Source organism: Eptesicus fuscus, chromosome 13, assembly GCF_027574615.1.
Source record: "Eptesicus fuscus isolate TK198812 chromosome 13, DD_ASM_mEF_20220401, whole genome shotgun sequence".
Lineage (NCBI taxonomy): Eukaryota > Metazoa > Chordata > Mammalia > Chiroptera > Vespertilionidae > Eptesicus > Eptesicus fuscus.
The window spans coordinates 56,443,609-56,468,269 of NC_072485.1; the positions used below are offsets into that span (position 1 = coordinate 56,443,609).

Below are 24,661 nucleotides of genomic sequence, written 5' to 3' on the forward strand. Positions count from 1 at the left end.
GAGTCTAGATCTTAGGAGACCTGGCCTAGTTTCACTTGCTCAGTTGTGCCTCTTTCTTTGTGCCATGAGAAGAACTTGTCCTCGCTGGGCCCCTGTTCCAAGGAAGAGGAAAGACAAGTCAGAGAGAGTGCTCAACTGACACACAGACCTGCTGTGAGAAGTGGCGTCGGCTCAGCCACCCTGGCCTGAAGCACAGGTGCCCCGCTGAGGACGGCCCGGCTGAGCTGAATCCAGTTTGAGGGTCTACAGCAATGGACAACATGTGCACACATAACACTTAACAAAACCTGGCACGTGCACACCTTGGTTCTTGTCATCAGAAACTAGAAACGCAACCGAGATTATAGATGCTATGGATTAGGAGGTTTCATCCAAAGAATTATGAGATGTTTGTAGATTTTTCTATGTGCCTTCCTACATATTTATACCTAGCTTTGTTCCAGAAAGTGTTTGAAGCTGCAAGAGAGAAGGACATTCGTTAACTCAGCAAAAGTATGGGCCCCTTTGATTTGGATGTCATTGAAGTTGATTAGAGTTGAGAATCCATTTTCCACGTAGAGTTCATCCATCCATTCATATAAAAACAGAGGTATACACACGGATATACTCATTCACCCCTCCTTATGATTGATTGCACATAGATTCCAGGAGATGAACCCCCGCTCCCAGGTCAGGCGTGCACAGTTCCAAGACCATTGGGGCTGCTCTGCCAGTAAATTTGCTCTTTTACTAGTTTCCTAGAGCTGCCATAACAAAGCACTACAAACCGGAAGGCTTAAAACAACAGGAATTGAGTCTCTCACAGTTCTGGAGATTAGAAGTCTGAGATGAAGGTGCTGGCAGGGCCCAGGCCTTCCTTGGCCTGCCACTGTAGCACTTCATCTCTGCCCTGCGTGTCACAGGTGTTCCCCCTGCAGGTCTCTGTCCTCACATGGCATTTTCCTCTTCTCATAAGGACACCAGCCCTACTGAAATCAGGGCCCACTAATGACCCCATCTTAGCCTGCCTACATCTGTAAAGACCCAATTTCCAAGTTAAGTCAGGACCGGGAGTGAAAACTTCAACATATATTTTTTTGAGGGACACAATCAGATCCATAATAGCACTCACTATCCTCTCATCCCTCTCCCCCCAGTTTTACAAGGAAACTAGTTGTGTGCCCACGGTGTGAAGGCAGTTGAGAGGCTGCGTGGACGAAAGGGAGTGGCTTAGGAAAGGGGACTGGAGTCACTGAGTGAGATGGGGAGTTTCTCAGCCTTGGAACAGTCTCTTGCTTATGAAGCTGGTTTGGGTCCAAAAAAGGAGGCTTTTTTTTTTTTTTGCTTTTCCTCTGTGGAATTTGCTGCCCCACATAGAGTCAGCAATGCAACAGCTGGGGGCCAGTGGGACAAGGCAGTCTGCCTGTTGGTGAAGGCTGACAAGAAGGTCTCCATGCTGCCTCCTGGGAGAGCATGGCATGCATCGATTCATTCAGCAAACGTCAGTGAGCACCTAAAATGTGCCAGCTACTGTTCTTGGCGGAGAGAAGCAGTGGTGAGTGAGAAAGACAAACATCCTACTCTTGTGGAGCTTACCTTATATTGGGGGAGACAGAGTAAGTGTCAATGAGTAAATCATTATTCCTGATACCCATGAGCACTATACAAACTATAGCAGGGTAAGGGGGCAGAGTGACAGGGTGAAGTGAGATGCTTCTTTAGGCAGGGTCTCCTAGAGGCGCTGACACTTTAGCAGAGATCTGAGCCATGTAAGAAGTGGCCCACACAAAGATTATGGAAAGAATGTTCCAGGGAGAGGAGACAGTGAGTGTAAAGACAGTGAGGATGGTATGAACTTGGAATGTTTGAGGACGAGTGAGAAATCTGATCTGGGGTGAGCAACGGGGAGAGCGAAAGGTGGGAAGGTGGGCAAAGGCCTTGTATGATGTTTGGATTTTTAAAAAATATGATGGAAAAGTGCAGAAGGAATTTTGGGCAAGGGAATTGTGGTCTGAAAGATGTTTTAAAATGGCGACAATGGCTGCCGGTGTGTGTGTGTGTGTGTGTGTGTGTGTGTGTGTGTGTGTGTGTGTGTGTGTCTAAATTGTCAAGGGCAAGAGTAGAGGCAGAGAGAACAATGGGAATCTAGGGCAGTAGCCCAGGAAGAGACACTGATGGATTGGAGGAAGGCAGGAGTAGTGAGGGCTGGTGAGAAGTGGTTGATTTGGGTTTTTTCTTGAAGGTTTTCTGAAGGGCTTGATGGCTTAGACATGGGGTATCAGCAAAGCAAGTCTAGGATGGCCCTAGGTTATTTGGTTAGAGCACCTCCTGGCACCCTTAGGAGAGAGTTTGGGAGGAGGGAAAAATCAAGAGTCCTTCTTTAGTTATATTAGATATTTTTTCATGATCATTGAGGAAGTTTTTGAGAAAGCTTTATTGAGATACAATTCACATATTATACAGTTCACCCATTTAAAGTGTATGAGTCAATGGCTTTTAGTATGTTGTGACTGTCCATGAGTTTTGCATCCATCGCCATAATCAATTTTAGCACATTTTCATTACCCCCAAAATAAACCTGCACTCGTTAGCCCTCACCTGCTAATCCTTCATCCCCCCAGCCCCAGGCAAGCACGTTCTGTCTTGATAGATATGCCTATTCTGGACATTTCATGTAAATGGAATAATATGGTGCTACGTGGTCCTTTGTGACTGGCTTCGGTCACTTACCATAATGTTTTCAAGGTTCCTCTATGTTGTAGCATGTATCAGAGCTTCATTTTTCTTTATTGCTGAAAAATATTCTATTGTATAATATACCACATTTTATTTATGCATTCAGCAGTTGATGGATATTTGGGCTGTTTTTCCTTTTTGGCTATTATGAACAATGCTGCTGTGAACATTTGTGTACAACTTAGTGTACAGATATATGTTTTCATTTCTCTCGTATATGTACCCAGGAGACCCAGGAGTAGAATTGCTGGATCACCTGGTAACTTTGTCTGAAGAGCCATTTCACATTCTCACCAGCAGTATATGAGGGTTCTAAATTCTCCACTTCTCAATGTTTATTATGTCTTTTAGCCACCCATAGTGGGTGGAAGTGATTTGTCATTATGGTTTTTAAAAAAATATATATTTTATTGATTTCAGAGAGGAAGGAAGAGGGGGAGATAAAACCATCAATGATGAAAAAGAATCATTGATTGGCTGCCTCCTGCATGCCTCCCCCCTGCCCTACTAGGATCGAGCCTGCAACCTGGGCATGTGCCCTGACTGGGAATAGAACCTCCTGGTTCATAGATCAATGCTCAACCACTGAGCCATGCCAGGCTCATAATGGTTTTGATCTGCATTTCCCAGGTGGCTAATGATCTTGAACATCTTTTCATGTATTTATTGGCTGCATATATATATATATTTATATATATATTTTTATTATATATTTTTTTTTTTTTTTGAGAAATGTCTACTCAAGACTACCCATTTTAAAATTGGGCTATATTTGTCTTTTATTAGCCTACCTAATAATAGAGTAATATGCAAATTAACCGTACATCTGTGACAAAATGGCGGCCTCATAGCCACAAGATGGCGGCGCCCAGTCACCTCAGCCCCGCTGCAGACAGAGGCCGGAGAGCAGGGCATGGCAGCTTCTTCAGCGTGGCAGTGGGGAAGCCCCAGGCCCTGCAAACAGAGCCCAGAGAGCAGGGCATGGAGGCTTCTGCAGAAGTGGGGAAGCCCCAGGCCCTGCAGACAGAGCCCAGAGAGCAGGGCATGGAGGCTTCTGCAGAAGTGGGGAAGCCCCAGGCCCTGCAATCAGAGCCAGGACAGCAGGGCATGTTGGCTTCCTAAGCGTGGCAGTGGGGAAGCCCCAGGCCCTGCAAACAGAGCCAGGACAGCAGGGCATGGTGGCTTCCTTAGAGCAGAGGCAGCGGGAACACCCCCAGGCCCAGCAGACAAAGCCCAGACAGCAGGGCTTGGGGGCTTCCTTAGCAAGGTAGCAGTGGGAACACCCCCAGACCCCGCAGACAGAGCCCGGACAACAGGGCATGGGGGCTTCCTTAGTGTGTCGGTGTCAGCGAAGCCCCAGGCCTGGCAGACAGAGCACACTGCAGGGCATTGGGCTTCCTTTGCATGGCGCATGGCAGCAGCAGGCAGAGAGCAGACAGCATGGCATGGGGGCTTCATCTCCATGGCTGCAGGGAAACCTCCAGGCCCTGCAGAGAGCAGAGAACCATGGGGAGTGGGCCTAAGCCATCAGTAGGACATCACCTGAGAGCTCCTGGATTGTAGAGGGTGTACGAATTTCGTGCACTGGGCCTCTAGTTAAGTTATAATTGTTTTTAATAAGTACAAGTTTCAATTAGGTATATGACTTGCACACTTTTTTTCAGTTCTGTGTATTCTCTTTTCACTCCTGTGGTGTCCTTTGAAGTGCAGATGTCTTTAATTTTGATGATGTGGCCATATTACACTTAAGATGTCCCCTCCCCCCAAAAAAAGAAAAGTTGGGTATGTAAGCCTGGGGTTCAAATGAGAGGCTGGGCTGGAGACACACATTTGAGAATCACCCATACAGACAGTAGATGAAGCCATTAGGCTGGTTGACAACACATAGGAGTGAGTGTGGACAAGGGGAGGGCTGAGCCCCAAGGCTCTCCAACATTTAGCAGATAGGACAAAGAGACAAAGGAATGATGGAAGGAGCTCCAGGCTCCTGGGAAAACTGTGGAGAGAGACCATTCAGAAGGGCAGGGCAGACATGGGATAAGGCATTGGGTAAACCAAGCCTCATTGCTGCTTCCACCGAGTATAGGTCTCATTACAACATCCCAACAACGACCACAAACCGTCACGTAGTCCCTTCGTTGCCACTACAGAGGTTTGCCGGGCCAATTCTATGAAGGTGACCTTAGCCTAACAGGTTGACACATTCAAAGCCCCCACTCGAGAAATGCACTTATAGGAGGAAGATTGAAGTGCTCAGTTATCTGGGAAGATTTATGACCTTGTCGAGATTAGCCCTTGTTACTGTTAATGGGTGTGATGCAGCAAAGCTTTGATGGGACATATGTTTTGCTTTATTTTTTAATGGAACACGCTAAAAGCCCCATCCCACAGGACCAACTAATTATACAGAGACTTTAAGATACAGCTCTAACCCAGACCACATTTTCCCGTTGTTGGGGTCACTGGGACGTCTAGGGATCTTGGGATGTCTGAGATCAATAAAAAGGCCTGTGGAACAACAGTTCAAAGTGACTAAAAGCTGCTCCTGCTGAGGTTTATTTAAAAACTGCAGAGGAGCCAGCCAGGTGTGGCTCAGTGGTTGAGCGTCATGCCATGAACCAGGAGGTTCAATTCCAATCAGGGCACATGCCAGGGTTGCTGGCTCAATCCCCATGAGGGGGCGTGCAGGAGGTAGCTGATGGATGGTACTCTCTCATCACTGATGTTTCTATCTCTCTCTCCCTCTCCCTTCCTCTCTGAAATCAATAAAAATATATTTAAAAAAAAAAAACTGCAGAGAGAGGGGCATGCCTCTCACAGCAGAACTGGTTTATGTTGTCCCATTCACAAGGCCTAACTAGACTTGAGGAATTCTGTTTTCCTCAAGATGTGTGATTTTACTGTTAGCCGTAAATGGTAAATGTAATGGGCTCCAGGAAAGTGCCTGGGAAAAAGTGCTGTGACACTAACACAGAACCAAGGCAGACAGATCCCTCCTGGGCTTCAGCTGAATCCCAGGAGACTTGGAGAATCCTTTCAGGCTGACATCAGTTTATCTCTTACTCTCTCAGCTCAGCTTCTGGAGTGGGCAGCCCGCTTCTTGGTCGGCTCCCTTCCTTCGACCTCCGCTGCCTGAACTAGAATCGACCTGCTTGTTCTCATTCTCTTTCATCGCCCAGGGGCCACACTGTGAAGGGCCAAGTGGGACAGTGGCTTGCACACAGAAATATCCAGAAAAATAGGGCAGAGAGAGCACGCAGGTAAAGCCTTCTCTCCTAATAAGCAGTGCCAGCCGTTGGATGGCTTCCAGTGGGGACTCCTGAGGTTAGGACTATGGAAGGTGAGAGGGGCTGCAAGAGGTGACAAGGGTAGAAGGTCCTTATCAGGGAAGTGGATTCTGGAACTTTGGATTGGCTCCCGGGGCTGGAGGGAGCGCTGTTCCAGGAAGTTTCCCTCTCCTCCTTTGGGACCCCTGTTGAGTGTATCAAAGGGGTGGTGTGGGCTCTTAGGAAGAGTGTGAGCACACTGGGGGGCGTTACATCCTGCGGGGCTCCTTAGGTATAAACCAGAGGGTCCGTCATCTGATTTCATGACTTTGCATCTAGTTATAAATAGCTTTCCTGGGTGGAAGTGAGACAACCCGGGAGATCTGTACTGAGAAGGCCGGGGTCTGGAGGGGGCTGTCACAGGGAGGGAGGAGGACTTCTCTCCCTGCACGCGCGTATAACACAAAGCCCAGCTTTTCTCTTAAGAGAATGGGGGTTGGGATGGGGGTGGGTGGGGGAGGGTCCGGGAGAAACCCTGGGAGAGGCCGAAATGGGACTATGAACGCAGAAGAGGGCTTTTGACAAAACCACCCAGAAAGGGATCCAAGGGAAATAAAATGATTAGGAATTTCCCCTAAGTGGCAGCACTTGCCCTGCAGAACCGGAAGGTTTGCAGAGAGGTTCCCCAGACCCCCACCGCAGCTCGCTCCGGCTCGGGAACCCTTTTTTCTGCCCCCGCTGCCTCAGCACCCTCTCCCTGCTGCCCCCCGACCCCATCCCCCGCCTCCCTCACGTGCGCCGGGTCTGAAGGCCCCTGGAGAGAACAGACAGGAGGTGCACGTGGGGAGCCAGGACTCAGCCATCCTTCCCCGCAGGTCCCTCCCCGCCCCTCCCCACCCAGTTGCCGGAGCGAATCCCGACTAATTGTTTCCCGGGAGGCGCTGGGCGCGCTGCGTGGCACCTTCTCCGTCAGGGCTCTCCCCGGAGAAAAGCCCACTCGCGAGGGCTCCGCGGTTCTTCTCGGCCGGGATGATCTGTGGCAACTTCGGGAGCCCCCACCGCAGCGCCGAGACGGAGGCGGCGACAGCGGCGAGGCCGGCTCGCCTGGGCTGGAGCCTGTGAAACAGAGGGCGCCAGCCGCCTACCCGCCTCCCTTTGGGCCGCAGGTCCGGGGACTCGGGCGCCCGGGCTCCCGGTAGTAGCGGCGGCTGCGCCTGCAGCTTAGCGGGCGCAGGAGGAAAGCCCGATCCCCGCGCGGAGCGCAACCTGCCGGAGTGGCCGAGCCGGCGCGCCGCCCCAGCTCCGAGGCGGGCGCCGCCGCAGCCGCAGCAGGGGCCCGGTCGGAGCCCCGCACCGTTGCCGCCCGCCGTGGGGGGGCGGGCTGGGGGCGGGGCGGCCGGGGCCGCCTTCCAGGGCGCGATCCCCGAGCGCAACACCCGGCGCAACCGAGCCACCTCCCCCGCCGCCCGCTAGCAAGTTTGGCCGCTCCGAGCCCTGCGCGCCTCGCGATCCAGGCGCATTTCTCCGGGCTTCCGCACGCCCCGTTTCGGGGACCCTCGGGAGCGATGCCGATGGATGTGGTTTTAGTTGTGTGGTTCTGTGTGTGCACCGCCAGGACAGGTAAGAACGGCTGGGCGGTCGCAGGGATACAGGCAAAGGGGGAGCCCCTCCGCTGTGCCCAGCGCCCACACTAGCGCCGGGAGACCTGGAGCCGACCCCCGCGCTGGTCCGGGTCAGGGCGGTGCGGCGTAGATAGGTCCCTCAGACCTCTTTGTCCTGCGCCAGGTGGAAGGGTGGGAAGTGGGACCCCCAGGCTGGAAGATGCCTCTGAGGAGCACCCCTTTCGAGGGGGACGCCGCCTCGAGGACGCCGGAGTGAGGGGCGCGGCCGCAGGAGCGCACCCTTCTGCTGCTAGTAACCGGCTTCCGGGTGGAAACCCACCGCAGGGCCGGCCCGCGAGCCCACACCCCAGAACTTGAAAGGTGCGCTGGAAGCCGCTGCCTGCGCCCGCCGGCCGAGAAGGGGCAGCCCTGGGAGTCGCACCCGCAGAGGGAGCGCTTCCGGCCGGCGGGCGCTGCTGGGGCCCCGGAGGGCGCGGCGCAGGGTGCGGGCTGCGTGTGAACCCGGGGTTCCGCGCTCTCCTCCGGCCCCCTTCTGGCCCTCCCCAGGGGAACTCCAGGAGCATTTTACCCCGCCCTCCCCATTCCCCGGTGCCCAAGTGCTGGACGTACCATTATTGGGGGTTTGGAGCGGTGGAGACAATCGGGGAGAGGTTCTCAAGCTCCACACCAGTTTTCCCTTCGCTATAATTGCGGTGGGAGGTTGTGGAGGGGAGGGGCGGGGGCAAGGCTAATTGGCGTGATTTTCTGAAGTCCTTACTTCGTCCTGCCTCCAGGCACGTAGTTGTGAGGACTCTAAGGGGGCACCTCCATCCTTCAGCTCCCACTCGGCCCCCCTGGGGTTTGGAGACCGGCTGTCAGCCGCCTTCTCCCAGGGGCTAGTAGGTGTGGACAGATAGGAATGGGGTAGGATGGAGTAGGAAACTGGCTAAATCAGGACTCTCGGGTGAGTGTGTGTGTGTGGCGAGTTTTTATTCCTACCCCAGCCAACCTAGGTGCGCGCTGCCGATTTTGAGCCCAGAACTGGTGCGTAGTCATCCCCTGTCCGTTTATCTTTTCCTCTTTTACCGCTTCTTATTCCCCTTCCCTGAAGGCATAGCCTCCTTCCCAGGCTAGACTGCAAGTTTATCCGGGAGGGCTGGGGAGAGGGCCTGGTCTTGGTTGGCTCAAAAGTTCCCTCCTCCTGCCCCCAGGCGCCCCCCTCTGGCAGTTAGCTCGCCCGCCCGAGGACCCTGGAGTCGGGCGTCTAGGAGATTGCCGCCGGCTCTGGGCAGCAGGTTTCCTTTTGCTTAACGGAAGAGTCGTGTGTGGACTTATGCACGGACAAAAACAATCTCCATCCCTTTCCTGTCTGCATCCGCGATTCCCAGGCTTCGGAGACGCCAAGGCTCTATCTAGCCCAGAATAGTTGCTTGTTGAGTTCAGGCCCTATCAGGCTGCGTTAGTTTAAAAAAAAAAAAAAAAATCCGGAACAAACTGGGAGACGTGCGCCCCCGGAAGATCAGGACCGGAGAGGCTAGTGCAGAGTGTGGGCTTCCAGCCCGGTGCGCGGAGAATCCGGTGCTGCGGGGCATCTTCCAGAGGAGCCCGTGGGCGGGACCGGGTGGGGGAGGGGCACCCACCGGTCCTTTCACACCCACAGGTGCACATCACCACCGGACCTGCCTAACTCTGTTCTCACTACTCCTTCGAAAAGTCTGCAAAAAGTGCCTCCAGAGGGAAGTGGACTGTGCCTCCAGGGTTAGATCTTTAAGAACAAGGTCTTTCCCCCTTCCCCACACCAACTCCTTCACAGCCTGTAAACACTCTGTTGTGGGGAAGATTATCTATTCATTCCACAAACAGTTGAGTGTCTTGCTGATCGCCAGGATTGCTTATGCAAAAAGGAAACGGCTTGGTCCTTGACTTCCAGGAACTTACAATTTAGCTGAGAATCTTCGATAGAAACTGTTTGAAAGCTTTAAAAAAATAAATACATTTATTGGGGTAACATTGGTTAATAACATTATAAATTCTACAATACATGCTCTGTATATTGCGTTGTGTACTCACCATCCAAAGTCTAGTCTTCTTCTCCATCACTCTATGTTTGACCCCCCTTTACCCTTTCATCCCCCCCAAAGCATTTTATTCTTAGTCTACAGTTTGATGGAGGAGGCTGGGAAGGTGGTGGGAGTGTAAGTTTGTCTTGAGGAAATACAGAGGAGGAATGGTAGGAATGGATTCTGGGGAGGGGTGGTTGGTGGTCAGGGAAGGCTTTAATCAGGAGGCGACAATTGAGAGTGGTCTTGAAGGCTTTGCAGGGACAGGTGGACAAAGGGGGAAAGCATTCCAGGCAGAGGGCACAGCTTGTGCGAAGGGGAGCATGGCAGGGTCTGCCCCGGTGGCAGTGGCAGTTGCTGAGGGAGCCTGGCTTCCAGCGCCACTTGGCACTAATCGAACACCGGAGGCCGAGTCTTTCTTCTGCAAAAATCATCAGAAGAATCAGAGAAGCGGTGTGTGTGTGTGTGTGGCGGGGGGAGGTGGTTGGGGAGGGAATTATATCTCAATTCTTTCACTAGAACTTATTGTCGCTTGAAGGGGTTTGCTTGGCAGCTTTCTGGGGGCAGCCTCTTTGATTTTGCCCTGACCATCATTTCTGCATCACACATCCATCCTCCTAGGTAGCAGCGGCTGGCTTGTGATTACTTTATCAGGATCCAAACAGGCGCCTGGGAAGTTTATTTGTCAAGTGGGACAATTGTTGTCTGGGCTGTTAACAGTCCAAGATGAAATAAACACGTGGGCCATGTAGGGAGCTGCTCCGATATCCTTGCCTTTTAATGGAAATGAGTAGATGATATCAGGCACATTTTAATTAAAAGCAGCGCTGCAGTGCAGCAGCAGTTACACAGGAGAAGATGTAATGATAGGTGTCACCGGAAGCTGCTGAAACTGCCCATTGTGCAGAGAACTTGTTTTACAGAGTAAAGTGGGGTCAAGATAGGAGGTGCTGTTCTCCAGTCTTCTGTGGGTGAAAAATAATTCTGGGACTTCCAGGTACATTATTAAGAATGAAACATTCAAAGGCTAAAATAATAGCAGTAATACCACATCATGTCCACGATGTTTTCTCCAGTGGCTTGGAAGTGTGAATGACATCAGCTCAGGGATTGCTCCCCCTTGGCTTTCCAGCGTGTTTTAGTCGCCAGGCAGGGGGCGGAGGTGGACCCAGGGGCGGGGCCACCGGCTGGAAAGGAGAGATTCCTTTCTGAAACATCTATGCTGCTGATTAACTATGAGCTGAATGAATGGAGCTGTGGACAGAGCCCTCAGCCTCTAGTGATCATGTGAAATATTGGCTGATTGGAACAGGCCTAGAGCATATTCTGCAATGATATTGCCTTTGGGGGTATTAACGACTTCTCTGGGAGTCCGGGGACCCACATTCTATCAGGTGGTTGTGAAATCCTGCTGTAAAGCGAGGTCTTGGAGCATCTCTGCAGCATCATATCCCTCTGCGTGGACCGGGGGAGAGCAGCTGCCATCATGGACAGTGAGCCAGATTAGATTTGAAGTGAGCCAGACCCAGGAGGCTTTGCTTGGGAGCTTAGGCCTGTTACCCAGGAAGTGGACTGAGTAGGTTCTGGCCCTGAGTACTCCCTGGGCAGGGCTGGGGATCGGCCAATGGCAGCAGCAGGTGTCCTGGGAGATTAGGGAGATTAGGGTGGAGGTTCCGAATCCCAGAGCCAGGCCCCAAGTGCCACTGAGACATTGACACTCTGCCTTCCAGGTTTTAAAACATATTTCTTCCACAGAAGGTTTTTTTATCCTGCTTAATGCCAATTCTCAGCTCCAGCCATTTGTAGAGCACTTACAGCCAAAGTGGAAAACTTTAATAGAGTTTCCTTGGAAAGGGCAGCAGCTCCATGCTCGGAACAAGAAGCAGAAACATTAAAGTAGAATTATTTTTCATGGAACCAACACTCAGACTTCGTAAGGTCCAGGAGAGGCTGTGTAAATGCTATCTCATTAATACATTTTCTGAGTCCTCAGGCAGTGTGCAAAGTGCTGCCTTTTACATATGCTGCTATTGGCACGAGGCGTTTTCATCCTGAGGGGGACCAATTAAAGGGAGAGAAGAGAACCGTGTCTGGAAGCTTTACTGATTTCTCTTGTTCTGTTTTTGAGGGGTGTTTTCATGACAAGAGCGATGGAATTATCTTAAAGCCAGGGAAGCCCCTTCACTTAAAGGTTGTAGGGGGGAGGAGTGAATATAGGTTTACTAGTAATGTATAGATTTTACAAAGCGAAGCCAGCGTGAGAGCCTTTCTAGGTCACTAGGCAAGTGGAGGAGTTGGGAGGAAGGGGGCCACCCGCACCTTTTGGACGTGTCCATGGAGTCGGGGACCAGGGAGCTGGAATGGCCTGGGGAGCTGAGCTTATGAAAGACAGATGCAGCACACCCCAGATGTGCTGGGAGTGTTCACGTAGTTATCACGGAAACCTCATGAGGCTGGGAGGCAGGTGTGATCATCCCATTTTATGGATGAGGGAACTGAGGCTCCGAGAGGTGAAGGGATTTTTCCAAGGGCACAGAGTTAGTAGGGGGGTGAGATAGGGTTGAAACTGCTCCTAGTTTAGTGTTGTCTCCACAACACTTTCTGGGTTGAGGGCGCTGTGTTCTCATGTGGGGACAGGGATCCAGGGGCACCCACTGGGGTCTTCTGTCAGTTTCACAGAATCTGTTTGGGTGCCTCTTAGGCTTGTCCAGCTGCAGGGCTCCTAGTATCAGAGATTTTGGCATCGTAAGGATGGGTCTTTAGTCCCTGCATGCCATCTGTCACCACAATAATGTGCCTAATAAGCTACCAAAAATCCAGTGGCCTAAAACATTTATTAGTACACGTGTCTGTAGGTTGGTTTGCTGTTGGCTGATCTGGGCCAGGTTTGGCTGGCCGTGGGTCCAGACTCAGGAAGGGTATCTGCTCCCCCTGTCTCAGTCTCTCTGGACCAGTGGGCCAGCAGGGCCATGTTTTCTCATCTTTGTGCAGAGGTACAAGAGAACATTCATGCCTCTGCTTGTGTGACATCGCTAGCTTCCCAGTGGCCCCAGCAAGTCACATGGCCAGGCTCAAAGTCAAAGAGTGGGGACTTCACTCCCGCCCTAGTGGAGGGAACTGCAAAGCCACACAGCCAAGGCTGTGAATATGGGAGGGGTAGAGATTTGAAGCCAATAATTTAGTCAACCACAGCCCTTTTAGAAAGTTTCCTTGGCTTGAATGCCATCCCGTCCTCTCGTGGTTTCCCCAGATACGCATATTTCTCTGAGGTCATTGCACCCAAAGCGGTAATCATGCATCAACTTACCAGTTAATTAATTGGGTCCTAAATTCAGGGCCTGCCATGTCAGGCCCTGGGCAAGGCGCTGGGGCTACAGGGATGCGTCCTTCTTCTCATGTCCTGCTAAGGGTCCATTCCAAATTCCTGTCCAGAGGAAGACCAGCATGGAAGTCCTCTGAGATCACTCTTGATTTAATTTCTGCCATATAGGTGTGGAACACGATAGATCAAACTGAAATATTAGCTCCTTTCCGGCCTTTTCAAGGAGCTCACAGAACTGCTGCTAGCTGAGCTCACTCGGAGAAAAGCATCGCCACTCTCAACAGGAGGCCCCTGCTGCTCTTAGTTTAGTGTCTCCACAACCCTTTCTGGGTGCAGGGTAGACACCCATTTAGCTCAGTGCTTCTTTGCACACAGTAGGTACTCCGTCAGTCTTTGGGAACTGAGTCTGTGTGAGGGATGAGCAGGTTCAGGCAGGCAGGATGGAAACTTAATGAGACCATAATGTAAGTCCGCATAGCCCACTCCTCCGCCCCTTAAACACACACCCGAAAGCCCTCCAACGACACCCCATTGCAGGGCTCACAAGACTGGTCCTGTTTTGGCCTCATTTTCTAACCACTCTTCCCTCCACCAGCCCACTCTGCTCCAGCCACACCAGGCTTTTTTCTGTTCCTTGAACATGCCGACTTTGTTCCTGGTTTGCCCTTGCGGTTCTCTAAACCTGGACAGCTTTCCCCCCAGGTCTCCCATCAGTGGTTCCTTCTCATCATTTAGTTTCAGCTCAGAAGAACCTTCCCTGACCATCCTTTCTAAAGCCCCATGCAAATTGCTTTCTCTTGCATTACTCTGTTTTGTTTTCTGCTAGCATTCACCGCTATCTCAGAATATCTTGTTTGTTTCTTTCTTGCCCGCTCCTCACCCCCTGCCCCAGGAATGCACGCTCAGTGAGGGCATCGCCAGGGCCTAGCAATGTGCGTGTTACACAGTAAGCCCCAGTAATACCTGCTGGAAAAGTATTGAATGAATGAATGAATGTGGAATGAATGGATGGATGGAAGAGGGGGTCTCTGGGTAAACCGGTCTCATATCTGCTCCATTGCCAAGGGGAAACCTTTAATCTTCAGGGCAGAGGACAAGGGGAAGCCTGACACAGGCTGAGCAGGCAGTTATAGGCCCTGTGTCTTTAACTTAACGCTTGGTCTGATTTGGCTGTGACAGGCTTTAGCTTCAGAGACCCTTCGCTGACCCACCTTCCATTGACAGAAGTCCTGATTGCTGCTCATAGGAAGAGCAAAGAGGGTAGATTTCCTTCCCAGATCTGTGGGGCAGGGGCGGAGGGAGGGGGAACAGATGAGGCTGTAATAGCTCATGATGTCCCCATGAACATCCACTCAGTCTCTCTGGGACACATTGGGCTCAGGCTCTCCAAATCTTGCCTCAGCAACTGCATTACCATTAAGACAAAAGTTGACAGCTGCTGCTGATTAAAACATTCCCAACTGTGAAAGCAGAATCGCACTATTGAGATGCTAAGCGTAGACAGACACAGCTTTTATGAATGGCTTAAACACAGTCCCTTAGAATGAGCTGTGGCCTTATTAATGCATATAATTGGGAGGAGTCACTTGGCAGCCATGGGTATATCATTCTGCAAAACTGTCCTCTCCGGGCGGGTGGTGATGGTAGGAGTGGCTCTGAGACAGCCTTAGAGGTTTGCCATTTCTTAGCCGGGGCAATAGGGGACGCAGGGCCATGTTTCTGTGCATTAAAGTTCTCCAACAGCCGTCAGTGTCTAACTTTCCAGTCAGGAGTCCCCTGGATGGAATTGTACATTTGTTGTTCCAGGGATCCACTTTTTGGGCCAGTCCCTCTGCCCCGCTTCTCCACCAGGGACAGGCTCTCTCTCCATGGCCCTCCTCTTTACATAGGTGGTTGAGCCAGATGAGTAGGGCTTGCTCTGCTGAGGTCTTCATTGGTGACAGGGGGTCAGATTTCGCTGCTATATCTATCTCTCATGCCACGATTCTTAGGGTTGCAATTCTGTATCCACAGACCCTAGATCTACAAAAGCTCAGAAACCCAAAGTTTCACCCTAGCCGGTTTTGCTCAATGGATAAAGTGTCAACCTGCAGACTGAAGGGTCTCAGGTTCTAATCGGTCAAGGGCACATGCCTGGGGTACGGGCTCGATCCCCAGTGTGGGGGTGTGCAGGAGGCAGCCGATCAATGATTCTCTTTCATCATTGATGTTTCTCTCTCTCTCTCCTTCTCCCTTCCTCTCTGAAATAAATAAAAAATATATATATTTAAAAAAAGAAACCCAAAGTTTCTCCATAACTCACATGACAGCAAAACCTACCCTGAGCTGTGCTCATTTGGTGGCGAAACTTGACCTCAATGGAGATGAGGCTATTTATAGTCTTTATTTAGCCAATTAGAGGAAAATGTCATACGTTTTGCTCCAGAAATACTGTATTTGATTATGGGGTACTGATTCAGGTTTTGCTGAAGATGTTACATAACACGTGGTATTATATTACCTTTCTAATGTATGATACATTGTGAATCTGAATTGTATTAGGCCCTTAGGGTTTAGGATAAGGGATTATCAGCCTTTAACAAATGGGGGTTTGGGTGGGAAAAGGGACCAAGAAACTATCATGCCAGGGGGATAATGGAGCAGAGTTGCCTTCTTTTCTGCCCAGCAAGAGAGCATCCCAAGCATCACCACTGGCTTCCTCGTATTCCTGGCCACTCCTGGCTTCTCTAGTTTCTGTTCCACATTACTGCCAGCAGTCTGCATTTTAAGCCAAGACAGCTCTTTGTTTCTTTTTCAGTGCTGGGCTTTGGGATGGATCCCGACCTTCAGCTGGATATTATCACCGAACTTGACCTTGTGAACACTACCCTCGGCGTCACGCAGGTGTCCGGACTGCACAATGCCAGCAAAGCATTTTTATTTCAAGGTAAAGGCGCTGCTTCCTTGGCACCGGGCAGAGCGTGGGGAAGAGGGCAGCCTGGGGGGGGGTGCTCACCTGGCGTGTATTTGTTGGAAGATCATCTCTGCTGTGTCTCTTGTGTTACTGTCATAAGGAATGCTCAGAAATGCTGAGGGTGTTCAGATATCCCGGGGGTGTTCTGACGGTGTGAGGGGGCACGACAGGACATGAAATAGTTGGTTTGCAGTGAAAAATTTCTCTGGGGATTTAAAAAAAAATGTTTCTGTTGATTTCAGAGAGAGGAAGGGAGAGGGAGAGAGAGATAGAATCATCAATGATGAGAGAGAATCATCGATCAGTTGCCTCTTGCATGCCCCTCATGGGGGATCGAGCCCACAACCCAGGCATGTGCCCTTGACCTGGTTCATGGGGTGACGCTTAGCCACTGAGCCACAGCAGCTGGGCTCTCTGGGGATTTTGGTGGGGATGTAGAGTGGAATGAATTTGCAAAGTCCTTGAAAGCCATTGCCAGCCATATTTTTTCTTTATTATCTGCATATTTACCTAAAACTACACCTATTCCTGCATCTCTCATCTAATGGACAGATCATGAGCACAGAAGGCGTTTTATGGCTCTGTTCTCTTGGGGGTTGCTGTGTAGTTGGTTATGCCCACTGCATTTGACCTCAGTTCATTAAATCATCCAACAAGCATTCAAAGACAGTATCGTGTGCTTCTTAAATGCATGGGCTCCAGAGCTTGACTGCCTGGGATCAGATTCCTACCCTGCCACTTCCAGGCCTTGAGACTTTGGGCAATTACTTAGCCTGACTCTGCTTGTGTCCTCATCTGAAATACTCGTACTACCTCGTGAGGCTGTTGCAAGGAGCGAATCAAGTGAAGTGGTTAAAACAGTGCTGGTGCTTGGGAACTCCTCAGTAAGTACTAGCTATTATTACGGAACTCCTACTGCGAACCAGGCCACATGCTAATAGTAGGGTTACCAGCAAGAGTCATAAGCGAGGTACAGCCCCTGCTCTAAAATAGAGTGAGGAAAACAGTCATTACACAGGGATTCTTGAATTCCAGTTGTTATACTGAACAATGAAGGGGATGTAGAGGCTGTCAAATAAGAGTAGCAGGCAGACTTGGTTTAACTGGCGTGGGGAGAGGTATCCTCAAAAAGTGCTATGTCCGTTGAGACTCGATAAATGAATAGAAAAGCTGGTGTAGGAAGGGGTGGGGCTCAGAGCATTGGGGGAGAGGAAATAGTACGTATGAAGGTCTCAAGGCAGAAAGCCGAGTAGCATGGCTGAGGGTGGTGAGTGGCTGGAGAGGTAGGCAGGGGCTGGGTTGCACTGGGCCCTGTGGGCCGAACTGGTATTTAGCTGATAGCCATGGCTGTGGGGGACTGATGATTGATAGGCACAGTGTCCATTCTGATAGACGGGCGGGGATGTTCTTGTTATCGACTGTTGTAAATATTACTCCAGCCTGGAGGCCAGGTTAGTGGTTTTATACTTTACTCTCAGAGGAGGGGGTGGGGGCGGGGGGCCGGGGGTGGGGAGCTTTGTGGAAGCTGGAGCAGGGAGGGACCCGATCAGAGGTGGTGGTGGGGCAGCCTGGATAGTCCTCTGTGAAATAGCTGACAGAGTGTTTTTATGTTTTCTCGGCCTTTTGTGAAGATAACAAAAGTGTTGTTTTAGAGCGACTGAACCGTCATGGTGGGGTGAGATTTACATATTTACTGCGCAGATAGCCTAAGCATCCAGTTATTACGTGATGACCCATAAGAAGACGACCGGTATATTCATTTCCACTTAGTCTTACTGAGGAATCGAAGGAGGTACGCTGGGTGTGGGTAAGAGAATACAGACGGGGTCCTTTCCTCTTCGCTGTGCATCTGCGCAGGTATTGCTGCGTGGCCTTGACGTTCTTTGCCAGGGCAGTTGCTGACACTTGGTCCACAGGGTTGCTGTGGGAGCCGGGCCTGTCTGTGAGCGTCGTGAGGGCAGAGGTCGGGCCTCTCTAGTTCCCCCTTCATCTCCAGGGCCTGTATTCGGCATGGCACGTAGACATTTTGAGTTGAATTAAAATTCCTTCGTTCCATAATGTGGTTAACTACGAAATGAAGCAGAAGTGTCTTCTGTCCAGTGTGCTCTGTAAGAGGATCTTTGGCCTGCTTTCCCCACTACTCACTCACTTATCTATCCCACAAGTGTGGGCGTCCTGGGCTAGAACGCTGCTCTCTCATTGCTGTGTTCTCCGCTTTGGAAACTGCCTCTGGGATACCTACCAGGCTCCAGCCACAGGGAGGGGTTCTCGGCTGCTTCGGTGGGAAGAGTAACTTCATTATGGGAATTTGACTGAAGTCCTTGTAAGGACCGTCGATTACATTGTGCCTACTTGGTTAAGCCAGGATAATCTCTCCAGCTCAAGGTAATTGAATCACATAGGCCGAAGTCCCTTTTGGCCATGTAAGGAAACATAGTGTGAGGATATGGACATCTTTGGGGAGTCATTATTTTGCTTATCACAAAGTCTGCCCTCTGGTCCCCCAAAATTCATGCCTGGTGCATCCTAATGTCTCCAAAAGTCTCAACTCATTATAACAGCCTGGCGAGCCCACCTTCAGCACTTTGCTTGTAAGTCCCTCTGCCAGATGTCCAAATTCATCGTTTATAATTGCTTCCCTTATGAGAACAGGACACAATTTGGCTAAGTTTTTTGCCACTATGTAACCAGGATCCCATGTCTTCGAGTTTCCAATTCCAGTAACATGTTCCTCATTTCCTCTTTAGCTCTCGCAGGCAGTATTATTTTTATAAGCATTATTTTTAATGTTCATATTTCTGATAGCCTGTAGACAATGATTTAGATGTTCTCTAAGAAAATTGAGGGGTTCTTTTTTTAAACCATGCTCTTTACTTCATTCTGAGTCCCCACTTATCACCCAGATTTCTACTAACAGTACGTTCAAGGCAGTTCGGCTTTTTCTACTGTGGTCTTCAAAAATGTTTCAGTCTCGTGTTACTCCACAAAGCCACTTCCAGATACCAAAATCTGTATTAGTTTCCTATTGTTGCTATAACAAATGACCATGAATTAGTGGCTTAAAACAAAACATACTTCTTATCTTAGAGCTTTGGGGTCAGAAGTCTAAAATGGGCTTTAGGGGTAAACTTGAGGTGTTGGCCGAGCTGTGTCCCTTCTGGAGCCTCCACAGGATAATCAGTTTATTGCCTTTCCCAGTGTCCTGAGATTGCCACACTCCTGGGCTCCTGCCTACGGCTGTCTAACCGCTGCTTCTGTAGTCAGATGGTCGTCTCTGGAACTGACTCTTCTGCCTCCTTTTCTTTCCTTATAAGAACCCTTGCAATTATACTGGGCCCACACAGATAATCCAGGGTAATCTCATCTCAAAATCTACAATTTAATTACATTACAAAGTCCCCCCCCCCTTCCCAAGTAAGGTTACACATTTATAGCTCCTTGGGATGAAGATGTGGAAATTTTTTTATTGTGGTGCATAATTGTGTTTACCATAGGATGGTTACCCACTATTAGGCACAAATATTAACACTATAATGTTTCCAGGGTATTCCAAATAAGTCCTACTTTGCAGCATAGCACAGTCCAATAGAAATACAATGTGATCTGTACCTGTAATTTTAATTTTTCTAGTAGCCATGCTAAATAAGTAAAAATAAATAGGTGAAATTAAATTAAATTATCTGGGTGGGCCTATATAATTAATTTTATTTAACCCAGTATATAAAACATATTATTATTTCCAAATATGGCCACAAAAATTATTAATAGATATTTTACAATTTTTACAAAGTCTTTAATATCTAGTTTATATTTTATATTTACAATGTATGTTAATTTGGAAGCATTGTTTTCACCTGAAATAATTACACTGTATTAGATTTAATAAAATTTAAACTTGAAAAAGTTGATTTGCCAAGTTATTGCATACATAATTAATTATCAGATTTTAAAGTTTAAATAGCTTTATTGAGGTATAATTGATTTATAATACATTGTTCATATTTAAAGTATACAAATTAATAATTAAAAAATATATTTTTCTTAATTTCAGAGAGGAAGGGAGAGGGAGAGAGAGCAAAAAACATCAGTGATGAGAGAGACTCATTGATTGGCTGCCTCCTGCATGCACCCTGCTGGGGATTGAGCCCACAACCCAGGCACGTACCTGACTGGGAATCCAACTGTGAACTCCTGATTTATTTGTCTATGCTCAACCACTGAGCCACACCAGGTGGGCTATATATAACTTTCTGTTTTATTATTTTAGTGGTTGCTTTAGGGCTTATAGTTTATATCTTTAAATTAACACTGTCTACCTTCAAGTGATAGTATACAATTTTATCTATAAGAACATTTTAATAGTTTACTTGTCTTTTCCTGACCATTGTTCTATTATTGCTATACACTTTATTTATACTACATACATTGTTGTTACATATTTGCTCATGTAGTTACCATTTTCTTTGTTCTTTTGTCCATTATGTCGATTCACATTTTCATTTGGTATCATTTTCATTCGGCCTGAAGGACTTACTTTAACATTTCTTAGAGTGCAAGTCTGCTGGTGACAAATTCTTTCAGATTTTGTATGTCTAAGAAAGTCTATTTTGTTTTCATTTTTGAAATATATTTTTTCTGGGTATAGAATACTGGGTTGTCAATTTCCTCCCAAATTCTTTGAAGAGGTTGATTCAGTGTCTTCTCACTTGTGTTGTTTCTGAAGAGAAATTTGTTGTCACCCTATCTTTGTTCCTTTGGAGGTAATGCAACTTCCCCTCTGCTTTTAAGACGTTCTCTTTATCACTGATTTAAACAATTTGATTATAACATATTTTGGTGTGGGTTTTCATCATATTCCTTGTGTGAGTAATCTATTGAGCTTCATCAAATTTAGAAAACAAATTGGCCATTATATCTTCAATTTTTTTTGCGGCCCCTCCCCCCCCTTCTTCTTTAGGAACTCCAATTACATATATCTTAGGCCGCTTGAAGTTGTTCCACAGCTCAATGATATTTGGTTCATTTAAAAAATTCTCCTTTCTTTCTGTGTATTGGTGCTGTATATTTTTGAATTATTGACTTTTGCTCTAGGACACAGTTATTGTTATTATTGACTTTTGCTCTAGGACACAGTTAAGTTACTGGAAAACAATTTGATATTTTTGGATTATACTTTTAATATTTCTTAGATGACCAAGAGCAATGCTGTGCCAATAGCTAGAGTAGAGCCAATTATTTTCCATCCTTCAATACTCTACCCAACCCCTATAAATCATGAGATTTTCTAGTTTAGCTGGTGGGAATAGGTACTGTTCTCAGTCCTGAATATATGCTGGGCACTGTAATCTTTTAGATGGTGGTTCTTTGTTCTTGAGAAATTTTCTCACATGCATGTACTTGTCAGTACTCCACTGAATACTGATTGTTGGAAAGATCCATATTTTTCTTCTCTGTGCTGTGGTCTCCTCTTATGAATACTGTCCTGTGAAATCTTGGTGCCTTGGTGTCCCCAGATTCTCAGCTTCCTTACTTCAATTCAGGGAGATTGCTGGGCTCTATCTCAGTTCCTTCTCCCTGTTCCACGGTCTGGGAAATCTATCAGAGCAGTACGCGTGGGTAATTGTAAGGCTCGTCTCTTTTGTTTTCCATCTCTCAGAGATCACTGCCCTTCATTGACTCATATCCAGTGTCTTGAAAACTGCTGTCTCATTGAATATGCATTTTACATTTAAATTCAAATTAATTCAAATTCAAATTTATTTCTTCAGCCAACTAGTCATATTTCAAGTGCTCAATTGACATATGTGGCTAGGGGTTACCATATTGGACAGCGCAGGTCCAGAGAGGCTCACAGATTCTATTGTTTTACCACTGCTCAGTTAACATGGGCAGGCTACACAGTACTATCTTTCAATGTTAATATGTCATAACAACTAGCAAGCTACCTAAGCTCTTTACCACCATTAACTCATTGATAATGGGGTGATAATGGTACCTACTGTATATGGTTATAGTGAAGGTGAAATAAATTAATACATATGAAGTGCTACAACAGTACTAATCCCAACCCTAACTCATTAAATATGAGTCCATACATTTTTAAGTTTTAGGGTATAACTTTGGCCTTCTTCTCCTATGTGTATCAACTGCCTTGAGTGTTAGTGATGTCAGATTTTAACCTCCAGAGATGGATTGGAATAGTGGGGAATGCAGAGGACTGGAGAGTGGGCAGAAGATTAGGGCTCAGTCCTTTATATGTATTACTTTATTTCATCCTCACTACAGCCATATAAGGTAAGTACTATTATTGCTGCCTTTTATCAATGGGTAAATGAAAATACTTGGAGGGAGTATTTAGGGTTGCTAGTGGACATGTCTCTTAATGTCTTCAAGCATGAGTTTTCTCATCTGGAAATGGGAAGAATACACAGACTGATTGCAATAACTAAATGACAGTGAATGAGAAAGCACTTTGAAAAGTGTAAAGTGTAAAAACAAATTTATTATTCTTTCCTTCATTACTGTTTATTTCTTCTCATATTTCACCATCTTAGTCCAGCTCTGAGCTGACATATATTAAGAGAGTGAAACTCTTTGTTTCAATAGTAGCCTGTTAATAATATTGATAAATTTAAGTAGAAAGCTCACTTAACTGGAAATACTCCTCTCACCCAAACTCCAAAGTTTGATAGGATTTACTTTGGGGCTAGCCATCTTTCTGAGGTTGTCTTTGTTATTGCTGTCCTTATATAGTGCACAAAATTAAATCAGGTTTTTATTTTCTTCTTGCCTGAAAGAAATTATGTTGTTTTAGGGGTTGGGGGCAGGGGTAGGGAGAATGAATGGCTATGTTTAAGATTGGTATCCATCTCCTGTAAGCTAAAAAACATCCTAAATACAAGTATTAGAGTTTTTTAAATCATATGTAACTGTATTGTTTACCACCCCAAGTCAAGTCTCCATCCATCACCATTTATCCCCACTACACCCTCCTCCACCTACTCCCACTCTCCTCCCCCTTCACAATCACCATACTGTTGTTCATGTCCATGATATATTTTTTTCTCCATTCCTTCTCCCGACCCAGCATTAGAGTGTTAAAAATCATTTTGGAATACCTCTGCTTTGCCTTGACTGGGACCCAGAAGATCTGAGGGTTTGGAACAGCACTTCTTGACTGACAGTGTCTTACTGTCATGTAGTTGGGAGGATGTGTCTGTCCACTGGTGTTTCATTTCTAAAAGCGAATTAGGATATGCATGAGTGCAAATTCTTTGTGTTGATTATTTCCCCCCAGAAAGTGCTACCTTTCAGGAGTTCTATTTTAGGAGTTTCTAAAGAGAAAAAAATTGATAGTATCTTTCAAGTAACTTGTTTTATGTGACAAGATAGAACAAAGGCTAATGTGGGATACTTCCAGGAGAAGATTGAGATTTTTAGCACCTGTTAGCATGCTAGGCTTTTATGCTAAATGTTGTATAAGACACAAGTGAATAAGGTGAAGATCTTGACCTCAGTGAGGTTCAGGTCTAGAAGGGCAGACACTGCATGCCCTCAGACACTCTAATGTGGAGGAGAATAGAATTGGCTTGCAGTGGGGTATGGGTAAAGTCCCGAGTATGTAATTTCTCTCCCTGGATAACCCGGGGAAGGCTCCTTGAGAGAGGAGGCACCTGAATGAGGCCTTGAAAGATGAATGGGAATTAAATATGTGGTTTCTGTTGCATAGGAGCACTGCCCATGTGTAGTCATTTTTACAAAACGATGTTTGAAGCTTGAGCTATCGCTCTTAGTGCTTGGAAATTTGAGTAAGATGGAGCTACCCAAAGGGTTCGTTTAATGCTGATCTTCCAGATTTCCTGCCACCCACCGTTGCTCAAGTCTGAATTGTTTTTCCTGTTGATTGGATGCGCTTCGTTGCTAATTACCTCTGGGAGCATTTATGAGTCAACCTCACTTTGAGTGGAGTGATTTAGTGCAACTTTGCATTTAATCAATTAGTGGGGTGATTCAATTCACATACCAGCATCTCCCAAATATAGGTATTTTTGCTCTTGCCAAAATAAAACTCGAGCAGGCTGCTGGAGTGAAGTGGGCTTTCAAGTCCCTCTCTCGGGCAAATTAACACCTGCGCTGGCATGTTTTGGAAAATCATTAAGTGGTTATGTGACTAAGTGTATATCATAGAGCAAATAAACTCTGTATTTATTTCCCAAATCTGAACACTTCTAACATCTGCACTGAGTCTATTTTCCCAGTCATTCTCCTTCTCCATCAAATAGCACAGTAAGGAAAGCAGAGATGGGGAGAGACAGCAGAGAAAATAAAAAGATAAGCATTCTTTAGAAACTGTTAGGTATATGAGCCAATTCCATACTAACAAATTGATCACGGGCAAATCACTTTACTTCTTAGACTTTGTTTCCTCTTCAAACATTATTACCCCTTATATTGGGTAGTAATGTAATGTCTGTGATACAAGACATTTTTAAGTATTAATTTTGAAAATAAAAATTTACTAGAGGCCCGGTGAACGGATTTGTGCACCGGTGGGGTCCCTCAGTCTGGCCTGCACTCTCTTGCAATTTGGGATCCCTCGGGGGATGTTGGAGGCCTGATGCACGGATTCGGCCTGAACCCTGCAGGCCAGGGCCTCTAGTATGCATATAAGATCTTTGGTTAATCTCTTCCCTCTCTCCTTCCTCCCCACTTCCCTCTGAGATTCATCAGTCTGTTCCATGTTT

The 24,661-nt window shown here is 47.6% G+C and overlaps 1 protein-coding gene across 3 annotated transcripts in view; it reads left to right on the forward strand.

Annotated features, from left to right (window-relative positions):
* Positions 1 to 7,531: 7,531 nt before the first annotated feature.
* The window catches only part of NELL1 (neural EGFL like 1), a 689,563-nt gene continuing 672,433 nt past the window's right edge, over positions 7,532 to 24,661 (forward strand). For 2 of the 3 annotated variants that reach the window (XM_008148967.3, XM_054725521.1), the window contains exons 1-2: positions 7,547 to 7,601; positions 15,762 to 15,890. In XM_008148967.3, coding sequence (XP_008147189.2) covers positions 7,547 to 7,601; positions 15,762 to 15,890 — 184 coding nt within the window. Of the gene's footprint in view, positions 7,602 to 15,761; positions 15,891 to 24,661 lie in introns of all 3 variants that reach the window. The other variant, XM_008148966.3, reaches the window with a different exon arrangement.